This window comes from Marmota flaviventris, chromosome 6 (assembly GCF_047511675.1).
Source record: "Marmota flaviventris isolate mMarFla1 chromosome 6, mMarFla1.hap1, whole genome shotgun sequence".
Taxonomy (NCBI): Eukaryota; Metazoa; Chordata; class Mammalia; order Rodentia; family Sciuridae; genus Marmota; species Marmota flaviventris.
In genome coordinates, this window is record NC_092503.1 from 29,305,886 (window position 1) to 29,319,743 (window position 13,858).

The following is a 13,858-nucleotide window of genomic DNA, read 5'->3' on the forward strand; positions in this document are numbered from 1 at the left end:
ACATAATCCCCTCTATTGACAGATTCAATGTTAGTGGATTCTTTATTAATTACTGAATCAATATGTGTGTGCCTTTATTATTTATTTACCAGTGATATAGCAACAGAATGGACACCAGCTCTGAAGGGGCAGGGTAGCTGAACAGCAGCCCTGCTCTGCTCCAGTATAGAGGAAGAACTGTATTGAGAGCTATGGGAGATAGGAAGATGAAAACAAAAAGATCTGATGCAAAAATCTTGCAAGAAAGATGAGGTATGTATGTAAAGGATAAAAAGAGAAAAAATGAAATGCTTTGTGAGGTTTTTGAGGCCAGAGGAAAGAAAGTCAAAAAATCCAGAAGGTTCCTTGGGCTGCAGCTCATAAGGTGAGGCAGGTGGACAGCAGAAATTCTAGGCCTTTCGTAATTTCAGCAAAAGAACCATTTATTAAGATCCCGCTTAAGTTCCCTCTACAACATGCATATTAATGCTCTGGCAAAATGTGAAAGCTACTTTTATGCCCAATACAGGGGTAACTCTATTTTCTGAGTTAGATCTATTTTTGACTATTGAAAAATAATCCATGACATGCAGACATCAGATTTATGACATCAAGAGACTCAAAGACTAGCCAGAAGATCAACTATTACTGTATTCTGCTCTATCCAAAATAGTAGCATAAAATCCTCAGATATTATCACTCTAGCTTTCCATTTGCTCACAATATTTCTTTGTTCCAGACCTCCCACCTTTGATGAGCAATCCAGAAACAGCATTGTTTCCATAACTGCATTTCTATTCTAAAGAGGAAGATTTGCTGATCCTTTCAGGGTAAAAATGGCTGATGTGGTGCTTGCTTTCATAGATTGTTATGGTTTGGATCTGGAATGTGTCCAAAAGTCTCATGTTTGAAGCCTTGGTCCCCAGTGTAGCAGTGTTCAGAGGTGGAGCTATAATAAAATGATTGGGTCATGAGGGATCAAACCTCATCTGATTAATCCATTTGATGGGTTAGTAATTTGAATCAACCACTGGGAGGTGGTAGAAGCTGTAGCAGGTGGGGCACAGATGCAAGAAGTAGGTCATTGGGGGTGTGTGTGCCTTAGGGACTATATCATGTCCCTGACCTCTTTCCGTTTCTCTACTTCTGGGCTGCCATGAGCTGAGCAGCTTTCCTTTGCCAAACTCTTCCACCATGATGTTCTGCCTCACCTTAGACCCAAAGCAATGGAGTCAGTCAAGAAAAGACGGAGACTTCTGAAACCATGAGCCCAAATAGACCTTTCCTCCTCTGAGTTTCTCTCAGGTATTTATGTCATAGTGACACAAAGTCAACACATAGAATATTCACAGAATGACTACAATTGTTCAGCTCCTTCAGCAACGTGATTCCCTAGCTCTTCCCATCGAGAGGTGGAGGCCATGGCCTGTGTCCATGATACTCAGCTGATCTTGTGACTTACTGTGACCAATAAAAGGCAAAAGAAATGACACTGAGTCTTTGAGACCTAGTCACCGTAGACAGCACATTTCTTCCTGTCCCTTGGCAACTCTGCTGAGTCACCATGTGAACAAGAACAGGTAGCCCATCCAAACACATCCAGAAGCAGAGCTGGAAGACAGTCGTTTGAGTCAACAGAACCACAGATTCACAAGATATAATCAATGTCTGTTATTTTAAGATATTTAAATTTCGGGTTGCTTTGTTATAGTATCATAGTTCCACTTCTCTTCTGAGGCAAGTTAAAAAGGCAAGTCCTACTCTTCTTTTAGAAGCAACATTAAATCGTAACCTGAGACAACAATTTCTCACAGAACCTTGCAAGCATAACATAATCCATTTGTTTCAATGACGTGCAAATTATCTTTCTGTAACAGGTCCACATGGAGTTTGTAGTATATTTACTCAAGATCTTTATTAAAAGCCAAAATATTTTGTTTCCATCTTTTTTTTTTCAAGAGAAAAAACAGCCAAACAAAAAACATTAAATGTATGATGAATTTCAGGGGCTTCAGATCGTAAAATGGAAATTTAATAAAGAGTCTCTGGGATCACTAGAGCATTCGTGATGCCATTCATATGGCACAAACCAAATTTGAAATGATAACGAAATTTTTTAAAATTCTTTTTAATTTGCTGGAATTACAGGCATGCACCACAACACCTGGCTTATAAGCAATGTTTGTGAGATGCTGTATAGAGCATTTGCTGTAGCTTGGGTCTTGAATTTTCCCCAAAGATCCATGTGTTAAAGGCTTAGTTTCTAGGGTGTGCTTTTGGGAGGTGGTAGAAACTTTTTTTTCCCTTTCACAGTGCTGACGATTGAACCCTGGCCTTGTGCATGCCAGGAAAGTTCTCTACCTCTGAGCTTCATCCCCAATGCTTTTCATTTTCTTTACACAAGGTCTCATTAAATTGCTGAGACTGGGCTCAAACTTTTGATCTTCCTGCCTCAGCCTCCTGAGTAGCTGAGATTATAGGCATGCGTTATATGACTGCCTGTGGGGGAACCTGAAAGAGGTGGGGTTTAGTGGGAGATGTACATCATTTGGGATATGTATTTGAAGGGGGTTGTGGGACCCTGGCCTCCTCCTCACTCTCTTTTGTTCCTTACCTCCTGATGAAGTGAGTGGTTTTACTCTGCCATGTGCTTTCACCATGATGTGCTCTTGCCATGAGTGCAAAGCAATAGAGCCATCAGTAATGGATCAGAATCTCCAAAACTGTGATCTAGTTTTCTCTTTATAAACTGATTATATCAGGTATTTCATTCTAGTGGCAGAGAGCTGCCTAGCACAGTAGTTAAACCTTACAATTTTAAGAAGTATATATTACCAGTTCCCCCCTCCATTTTACACATAAGAAAACTGAGGCTTCGAGAGAGAAATTCACTTTGCCTAATGGAAGAGGCAGAACATGTTTCCCTTACCATTAACACCAAAACCATGCATTGCCCATGTGTTAATAGATGATCAATGGTTTGGAATTTGAAAGTATATTTCATTTAAGGCCTTCAAAATGTTAATTACTATCTATCTGTAATGTGGAACATAATGAGTAGAAAAATCATTAACTTAAAACAATAGCCATTTAATTTTAAAAAATTCTCCTCTGTAGTCTTACCTGCAAGCTCAGCTTTCAAGTGTTTATTACCTAACCCTGACCTCATTGCTGATACTGTGATCAGTTCTCTTTTCCCCATAACTTCTTTTTTTTTTTTTCAGTGCTGGGGATCAAACCAGACCCTTGCCTATGCTAAGTAAGTGCTCTGTCACTGAGCTGCAGCTGCAGCCCTTCTCTCAACATTTTATTAGGAGTATTTTAAACACTCAGAGAGGTTGAAGTTTAAGGCAGTCATCCTCATGCTCCCTGTTAGAGTCTAGAGTTAACACTTAACAGTGTTTGCTCTATAATATCATCAATCCATCCACCATCCCTATCCTTCCACCAATCTATCTATATTCACCTTTAATCAGACAGAATGGTAGGCAGCCCACAACAAAAGACAGTGAAGAGTATTGCTGTGTGAGCAAAGGTTTGCCACTACACCTTGACACCAGGCTCTGCAGACAAAACCACTGATGATCTGAAAAGTTAACTTCAAAGGAAGAAGCACCAATTGCAATCAGTTTCAAAATGACTTAGGTAGGCTGCATGGAAGCAGTGCCCACCTGCTCAGAGAAAGGGCTGGCAAGAATGCAACTCCTGCCCACTGGCCCAGAGAACACTTCTTTACTGAAGCTCTAATTCTGAGTCATGTTCTGGGCTTTTTTTTTTTTTTTTCTTTTAACTTCTGGGACTTCCCTTTCAATAGGGAAATAAACAAAGGTAAAAGGCAAGAAGAGGAATCATGAATTTATAGGACACAGAATGGCAGAAGACAGCCTTGTGACTCTGCAAAAGGGGCCAGGTGTCCAGAATAAAGGGTAAAGTCCAATGCATCAAGAGAACTAAAAGACATGTGTCCTGATGGAGAGAGGAGGTAAAGGAACTCCGGAAGAATGACGTGGCTGATGGGAAGAACTATCACCACAAGCAACCGATGTCTGAAAGTGGGGCCCTTGACAGACTCTACTACTGTTTTAAAGCCATAGGAGGGCCCACCTAGCACTATGATTGATTTTACATCTCCAGAACATGCTACTTTGTGCCTCATTCTACCCACACAGTGGGCAATTAGTAACCACATTTATGAATGGATTTGAGATTTGTGGTGGGGTAAGCTCTCTTCTGCTTGATTATGGCTGCTGACATCTTCTCCACTCAGTAAGTGTAGTCCAGAGGCCCCTCCTCCCCCTGCTAAAACCACAAGCCAGGGTTTAGAAAATGCTAACACCTACCAGGAGAACACCTAGAGGAAAGCGACTAGATGAATGGAAAGAGGATGGAAAAAGAACTGTGGAGGGACTTAGTCAACTGTCTTGCAGGTATTAAAAAGTCTACTCCACAAAAATGTATTATTGTAGTATATTCTTCATTGATTTCCCTTAGACAAGATCACTCTGACTTTGGCCTGAAAAATGAGACCAATAATAGTCTATTGAAAAGAATTAAAAAAAATTAAGCCCAGGACGAAGGCAATTGTGTCATGCTAATTCCTAGGGAGATAGCAACCAGAGTGAGTGAGAGAGAGAGAGGAATCTGTCTTAGGCAAAGGGCTGAAGAGGCTGGGTGGGAACAGCATCTGAGAATAACGGTGTCCCAGTGCTCAGAGTGAAAGGGAAACTTGGAGAATAGGAAAAGATAACAAAGCTGGGAAGCTGTGTAAACTGACCTTGAACTTTGTCCTTAGAGATATGGGGGAGTCATTGAATGGTAGGCAAGGAAGTACAATGATTAATTATAGCTGATTTATACAAATAATCCTGTCCAAATCCTTTATTGTAGATGATATAAAATTAAACCTCAGATTAGCAGAGACAGATTATTACAGAGTCTGAATTTTATACCCAGGTAATTTGGTTTATCACATATTTCCAACTACTTAATTGCAAAAGAGTGTGCTTTAATCCTAGAAATCTTACTGAAAAAATCTTACCTTTTGACCTGAAGTTCATAATTTTTTTCCCCATTTTACAGTCAACAAAGTCATTTGTTCAGGACGAGTTGATTGCATAAACACTTTCCTCCTTTAAGAGCAAAATAGCTTCAACCAATAATTTGTCTAAAACCTTCCTTGTCATTTTGAAACCAAATCATCCCTGAGTTTTTATATGGTATAATTCTTGATTATATTTTGATGTTTTTCCCATTTAGTAATCTTGCCTATGTTTTTTTTCTTAAAGGTGATTTCCACATGATTTTGTTTTATTTCACTTTTTAATCTAGAGCACATTCATAGAGTTAGTGGTTTATAGACTTCATTGAGCCTCAGAAACATTTTGGGAACTTATTTATTTTTAATTCTTTTTTTTTTTTTAGATGAACAGCATGCCTTTAAGGATCGAACCCAGTACCTCACACATGCTAGGCAAGCATTCTGCCACTGAGCCACAACCCCAGTTCCTGGGAACTTTATTTAAAATGGAGATTCTTCACCTATTCCTTAGCAACTCTGATGTCTGAGTCAAGTGTGTGGCAAGCTTCCAGGTGACTTTAACACAGGTTTTCTGCAAGGACCATACTAAAAAAAACCAAAAAAACAAAAAACAAAACAAAAACCCTGCCTTAGGAAAAATCTGTTATTCCCCAACCCTGTGATTTCTGCCTGAATATTTTTCAATAGCTTTCGGTGCCTGGGGAGCCCATGTTTTTTAAATTAAAATGTCCATTGGCCTATAGAACATTAGAACATTTTTAAGACCCTAACTGTAAGATTTTCTTAAATACAAAGAATCATAACACAATGTCACAGATGTTGGTAATTAAAACTAACCTTGGCCTTCAGATCTGTCTTTTGTTTGATTTTTACAGTATGTGGGGAAAGATAATTTTATTCTCAATATATCTGAACCTCTTTTATGATTCTCTTGCACAAGTTCTAGCAAAAGGAAATACATATCTCAAAAAGTTTAATGTGAAAATAAAGCAAAAAAAAACAAAAAAACAAAACATTTACATTCAGAAGTCCTTGGTTCTAAACTAGTCTCTAATCAACTTGCCAAAAACCCTTGTTCAAGTCACTTTACACCTCCGTGCTCTGGGATTTCTATTTAAATGGAGGAAGTATTTAATCCTGTATATAGTTACAAAGCAAACAGACGTCTTCAGATCAAAGACAAACAAAATTCAAAGAAAGCTTCAGGAGCCCAAAGACACCGGAACACTTAGGAGAGAATTGTGAGGTTTTCCTGCTAGAAAGTGTCCTCTGAAATGAACTTATAGGTTGAGAAATTGCCCTCAGCCTGTGTTTAGGGGCAGATGCTAAGGATGGAGTAAGGATTTGTTTTCATTTGATCATTGTTCTAAAGAATGTAAATCTATCACCTGTTCTTTAATGGCCCCATATAACTAACAGTGGACAGAATTAACTCATTCATTTATCCAGATTAGAACCTAAGTCCTTCATTTATTCAATAATTATCTGTTGAGCACTTCCTATTCAAGGCAGAATTCAAAAAAGTATATATATATATATATATATATATATATATATATATATGTTTATATATATATATATATATATATATACACATATATATGTGTATATATATATATATTCATAACATATATAATTATAGATGGAGCAATTTTATTGGATACCCCCAAAAGTATCAAGAAAGAAAGACCTGTTTCATATTTACTTTTTAATAACAGTATTTCTTTAAGTTAAAATTGTCCTTTTTCATGATTTAAATTTTTCTGACTTCAGTCTTTAACATAGTCCAATTTGTTTTTCTTTGAAAACAGTTATTAAATCCACAGTCTTAAAATTGATGACACCAGCTGGGCGCTGTGGCACACACCTGTAATCCCAGTGGCTTGGGAGGTTGAGGCAGGAGGATCTCAAGTTCAGAGCCAACCTTAGCTAAGACAAGGCCCAAGGCAACTCAGTGAGACCCTGTCTCTAAATAAAATATAAAATAGGGCTGGGGATGTGGCTCAATGGTCAAGTGCACCTGAGTTTAATACCTAGTATGCCCCACCACAAAAAAACTTGATGATACCATAATAGAAACACAGAGTTTGAAACTAAACAGCAGAAATTTTAGAAAGGACCTCCTGCCTTTTTATTGGTAATGAAACCAATACGTGTTCTGTGCCCTTATCCAGGCACATCAGAGCCACCTGCTTAACTATGGCTCAAATTCCCAAGCAATGTTGATGCTACAGGTCCAAGATGCATTCTTTGAGTATCTCTGTACTATTACAGTCCTCCATGGGCACAGTGCTAGCTCATAGTAAGTCCTTTGTTGAACAAGTTTCCCTTTCACTCTGAGCACTGGGACACCGTTATTCTTCCCACACCAGACCCTTTCCCTCCCACTCTTCTTTCCTAGCATACGGCGAGCACTTAACAAATACTGTCGTGTCATTATTACCGACAACGGAGAAAACAAATACACGTAAGATACATTTCAGATTAGAAACCAGGAAGTTTAAGGAAAAACATGCCCTATCTTTCCTACATACATTTGTATAAAAAAGGTTGATGTATGTTAGAATGATTAGGAATATTTCAAGAATATATGATTCATTTAGATATGATCTCAGTTTTCAGACAGAAAGTAAATCTAACACATAATCAGGGACATGGGCCTCAGAAGCCTTCCCTTCTCCACTGATTGGTAACAGACTTGTTTTTTCTTTAATCATAATTCATGGTGACTTAGCTAATTGGCAGGCACAGTACCAAATACAGAGATGCAAGAAGGCAGTGACTATCTTATGTAATCTTCACGATGCCCAGCAATCTTGAGGAGTTTTTTATCTTCAATGTTAGTAAAATACAAGTAAAATGAAGTTAGAAGATATAAAACTCATAAAAAGTCATAGAGCTAGTAAAGAAAGGACAAAGTTTGAGTTAAAACCAAGATTGGTCAAGCTATAAAACTGATTTTCTTTTGATAAAGCAATGAGCTCCTTAGCTATCTAAGATCCCTTCCAGTTCTAATATGTATAATTTCTTAAAAAACAAGGAAGTTCTTTCCTGGACATCTACCTATCCATCTCATCTAGACTGGGCCAAATCAGTCTTCTCAGTTTCTTTCTTCTTCTCTGGATATAATATGTAGTTGCCACCTTCACACATAGTAAGTCAAGTAAAAATTCTACTTCCATTTATTTTACTGCCTGAATTTGTGGTGTAGAGAGAAAAATCATTCTTAAAAAAAGCAGGCCCTTCTGCCGTGTGAAAACACAGCAAAAAGATGCCATCTATGAATCAGGAAATGGGCCCTCACCAGATTCTGACTTGACCAGAGCCCATGATCTTAGACTTTCTAGCCTCCAGAGCTAAAAAAACCATCAATGAACTTTGACTATAAACTAGAAGCCTCTAATCACTGCCTCCTGAAATTACTAGAATTTGAACAATCTTCCATTTCACCTTTCATGTGATTATGTTTGAAATATAGATTAACATTCACAGAAGTTTTATTTGTTTTTACAGTGCTGGGATTGAACCCAGGATCATGCATGGTTAGCTCTCCCTCGACCACTAAGCTAACTGCCCAGTCCCCTGAAAGAGTATTTAGTACTTTGATCCCACTCTATCATCTCTAATAACTTATTTGGCACACTGAGATGATCTAGAAGCAAATTATTTGAGTTAAATTGTTTTTGGTTCTCAGAATGATTAGGAATATTTCAAGAATATATGATTCATTTAGATATGATCTTAGTTTTAGAAAGTAATCTAACACACAATCAGGGACATGGGCCTGATAAATTTGATGAAAGCTAACTTTCCTTTAGTTGTGACTGTTAAAATTTATCCCCAGTTAACAGTATTCCTTATTATAAAAACCCTCAGATTGTTGAAAACTTGTTCTACAGTTATGTTACTTGCAATTATCTTAACATTCTACTTGCTTTTATAGATGAAGACAAAAACATGTTTTAGAGATGACTGTGAAATGACTACTATTTGAGTTTGTTAGCATTTGCATATAAAATCTAAGTTTATTGACTAGTTATTATATTAACTAGTTTTCCTATCAAATAGTTTAGATTTTTAAGATACTAGTTTTGGAGTTATATACTTATTGAGAAAGTAAATATGTATTTTAATTTTATATAACATTGAGTTCACTCTTGCCATTAATTTATGTTAATAATTATAAAGTGACCCCTAAGTTTAAGCCTGCAATTGGCTCTACTACACCCTACTCATATCTGTGATATGGGTACTTTCATAAATGAACTCTTTTTGCATTATCCCAACTAAAAAGCTGCCAGAACCTCTACTGATATATTTTGGAAGGTTCTTCTCAGTTGTCACTATAACTATTTTATGAATGATTTAATTTGGTTTGCTTGTTCTTCTTTCTCCATAGTAATGAATCTTGCTTCTTCCAATGAAGCTCAGATAGCGTGCAAATTTTTGAAAGGAAAAGTGCATGGAATTCATTCTGTTGAAAAAATTATAACTACATTCACAATCATAAATAAGAGAGAAGTCAAAAATAAGTAAAATAAGGGCACAGCTTTATTTTGCTACAAGGCAGTAAGTACACTGTCATATCAAAAGTTCAGTGCTGGCCATCTTGCACTGAATGTTCTTAAGGCAGAAACTGACTATTGACCTCAGTCTTCGTCTCCCCCAGCTGCAAACGTAGTATCTGTGAGGCAGTTCCGAAACCATACACTTAGAAACCCTGGGGGATGTTGATGGAACTCAGAATCCCTGAATTAAAGAACAGTCAGGGGTTGAAATCAAAACAAAACATAGGACATTGACAACACAGATCTCCCAAAAAAAGAAGTGCAATGCATGCTTTTTTAAACCAACAATTACAAAAAAAAAAAAAAAAAAAAAAAAAAAAAAAACCACACACACACACAACAACAACAACAACAAATGCAAAATCTCCCAAACAAGTTTTCCAATGTATTACAAAAGGAAAAAAAATGTATACATATAAAAAAATAAAACAGGTCTGAAATACTAGTGCATAGTCAATTACCTAACACCAAGTTTTTTTTTTTTTCTTTTCAACCAAGCTCTACTGCTCCTCTGACACTAGCAGCATGTCTACAGGCTAAGACCATAGCAGCAAAACACATTTTTCATTTGGCATTTACAAAATTAAATTACTGAATAAAAATATAATTTTTTATAAAACTATTTCATACAGTAATAATTTTTAAAGCAAGCTAAAAAAACTCAAAATGGTTTAGTACAATTAATGTACCTCCAATGTTATGAACCATAAATGAGCATTAACAATCTCTATTGTCTCGTGATATTTTTCAACATTTATAGTAATGCTTTTACTGATTTAAAAAAAATCTATTCATATGTTTAGTGATTGAGAAAAGAGAAATACTGGAGTACCTCTTGTGTAAAATTTCAAAAAACTCATCATAGGCAAAAATACTGATCTGTTGGATCCTCTAAAATACAGATAAATCATTTTATGCTTTTTAAAAAAAAATCTGCATAAGATAATAACAACTGGTTACAATTCATTACCTAATAATTTAGGTAAGACCGTTATTTATTTATTAAAAAAAAATCCTTTTAGTTGAGTGAAATCTAATAAGATTTCATCCAACTAAATGCGCTTATGCACTTGGTGCTGCTCTCAACTGTTGTACCACAACAAAAATAGATTCTTCACCCAATCATGAAAAGTTTCATGTCGAGGAATGACATATCCCAAGTCAACTTGAAGTGTTCTGAAAATCATAATGCTTTTCTGGAAACGTCTCACATAACCAGAGTCCGGGCTGAGAACGCGTTCACATATTTGCGAGCCTGACCGGAAGCCGTCATCTGATCCTCCATCTTTCCACAGGATGTGGGTTCCCAGGCGCTGCTACAAGGCTGAGGGGGGAAGAGGGTGACAGCAGGGTGAGACCAGGAAGCACACACAGAGAGTCCAAAAGGGATTCACAATCCCAGAAGGGCCAGCTGCCACATTTTGGATGCCAGAGGCAAGTGGTTGACACCAGGAAGCCTTTGTGGACAGATTTCAACTCCTTGACATCCAGAAATCCAGCATCCTTAAGTGATATTAATGGTCAGAACTGCTCACTCCTAGGAAGGAAACCCTACTCCAACTGATTTCATAAGATGGGGCCACAGCTTCATACTGGAATGCCTTGAGGCTGGAGACAAGAACAAGCATAATTCTCCAGACATTGCCTGGGCATTTACTCACTGAGCAAACTGGTGAGTGCTGGGGCCATGAAGTTCATGTAGGTGAAGGAATTGATCAACATCTGCTAAGCATCTGCTACTATATCTTTTCATAATTAATTTAGAAATATCTGTTTCACAGTATAGCTTAATTTTTATTTAATTTTTTGCGTGTTGGGGATCAAACCCAGGGCCTCACCCACATGCTAGGCAAGTGTTCTACCACTGAGCTACACCCTCAACCCTCAGTACGGCTTAATTTTTTAAAGACACACTCCATGTTGCCCCAAAGTAAAGTCTTTAGTATTTAGGAAAGTATTTATGTCCCACTTAGTTCCCAAAGGGATTTAATACGGTTACAAAATAAATACAACAGGGCTATAAAAGTGCAGAAAGCAAGATCACAGGGAATCAACATGCATAAAATAAATAATATGAAACAGGGCAAGATTTGTACACAAAACGTCACCAAATGCAGTGCCCCAGAGAGATGTAGGCTACCAGTTTGAACCTGGGCTCTACAGCAGTCAGTGCAGAGGGAAACAAACATAAGCAGGTGTTAAGATTTGGTACCTTAAAGTCAAAAGAAGCCAGTGGCTCAGGAAAAAGCACTACTCCTGATCTAAAAGGAATTATCTTCCAAGGGACAAAAGAAGAAAAAGAAAGCCTTTGCTTTCCAGAACCTAAAGTGTCCTTAAAGAGAACAAATGCAAAGGTATTTCTCAACAGGTGGAACCAACTAGGGAGCGGGGGATGTGGTGCAGGTGAACAGAGGATGGAAGATGGAGGGAGTGCTGGGGCACTGCTGTAGGGGAAGGGCAAGAACAGGCACAGTCAAGATAGACAGGTGGAAAAACAGGAGTGTAATCCTTGTGGAGAGAGAGCAAGAAAGAGGCAGGAATCTGCAATCTGTGCACTGTTGGTGGGGAGTGGGGGAGCAGGGGAGAGAAAGGGATACAGTGGTTAAATGATGGCATCCTACTCTGTGCTGCCAACTCATCTTAGAGTTTCAAAAGCCCTTACTCTATGCTGCCAACTCATCTTACAGTTTCACAAGTCTCATCACATTTAACTCTCACAAAACAAACAAACAAACAAACCACCTGTGGTTTGTGAATTTGACCTTGGGTGGGATTCAGGAGCTCATACCCCTAATGAGTGCAAGATGCTGCTTCCAGGAGAGCTCTCATCAGGAAGAATGCAAGTGTCTTGATAGGCAATTTGGAGACTCAGTCACCAGGGATTTGGGATCCAGGAGGAAGTATGGAGGTGGGGTGTGAGGGTCATCAGACTTTTTAGCAAAGAGGTCTGATAATTTTGATTGAACAATGTACTGGTATAGTAGTGACCAGACATGAACAAAGTTCCAGTGGTATAAGATCTGCAGTGTCATATTCTTCTTTAGGACTAAGAAACTCAGGAAGTTTCTTAGTCCTTCCTGAGTTTCTTAGCTGTGCCATTTTCCCACCAATGTAAATAGCACAGTTGAGTACACATGTTTACTTTGAAAGCTCAGTAGCTCCATATGTAACTTGAAACACTGCATAGCAAAATGGATTATCCTAGTATTCCCAGGAACTGTGGATCACAAAAATGACAAGATAAAGATGATAGATAGGTATTCTGGGTTGATTCTCACACGGAGTCATATTTACTATTTTCCTGAACAAAATCACCATGGTAGTTACAGCATTCTTTGAATCAGTTCTGAGTAAATGATGTTTCCCTAGACTTGAGCATGTGGATTAAATACACATGTTTTTCTGGTATATATCTATCTATCCATTCAAATTATACATTTTAGTTTTATTGATTGCTTATATGTTATTGCTAAAATTTTCTAACTGGAACACTAAATTGACACATGTGATTGATTTTAAAAAATAAAATGTAATGTTATCTTTTTAAATTATTGAGCAGTCATTGTGGCAAAATGGGATATGCAGTTGCTACCTGTGAGGTCAAAGGTCAGTATGGTTTATCTACCACTAAGTTATTTAGGGCTGTTCTTAGAAGCAATGCATAGATAGATGCACACATCAACGAGCATGGATATTGGGGGTGTGGTAAGGGGTACTGGGGTTTGAACACAGGGGTGCTTAACCACTGAGCCACATCCCCAGCCCTTTTTATTTTATTTTGAGTATTAGGGTCTCACTAAGTTGCTTAGAGCTTCAAACTTGCAATCCTCCTGTCTCAGCTTCCAGACTCACTGGTATTACAGGCATGCCCCACCATGCCTGGCCAGAGGACAGATATTAAAATAAGCGACAAATAAGGAAGCAGAATGAATATCTTCATATACTAATATTTTATACGTATATTTAAAATTTACAAAGAAATCTATGCAAGAAAATACATATATTGAAGCAAATGAAGGGATAAGAAGAAGGAAAGTGAGAACAGGTAAAGAATTGAACAGCAAACAAGAGGATTATTTCTGTTTTTCTGTGATTAAGAATATTTCTACTTAGCCGGGCTTCAATTAATATAAAATGCATTTTCCAAATGTGTAAATTAAAGTATCTTAAAATAATCGTATTTGCTTTTCCTACACCTCCTGGTAAAGGTCAAGTTCCGATCCTTGTCTCATCATATTCAGGTTGACTCAGAACTCCCAGTCTGTTCAGGAGA

General features: G+C 37.6%; 1 protein-coding gene across 1 annotated transcript in view; it reads right to left on the bottom strand.

The window, feature by feature from the left end:
* Positions 1–9,546: 9,546 nt before the first annotated feature.
* Myb (MYB proto-oncogene, transcription factor) overlaps positions 9,547–13,858 on the bottom strand; it is a 31,377-nt gene continuing 27,065 nt past the window's right edge. Inside the window, exon 15 of the mRNA XM_027938443.2 lies at positions 9,547–10,909. Coding sequence (XP_027794244.2) covers positions 10,793–10,909 — 117 coding nt within the window. The 3' untranslated portion in view covers positions 9,547–10,792. The remainder of the gene's footprint in view (positions 10,910–13,858) is intronic.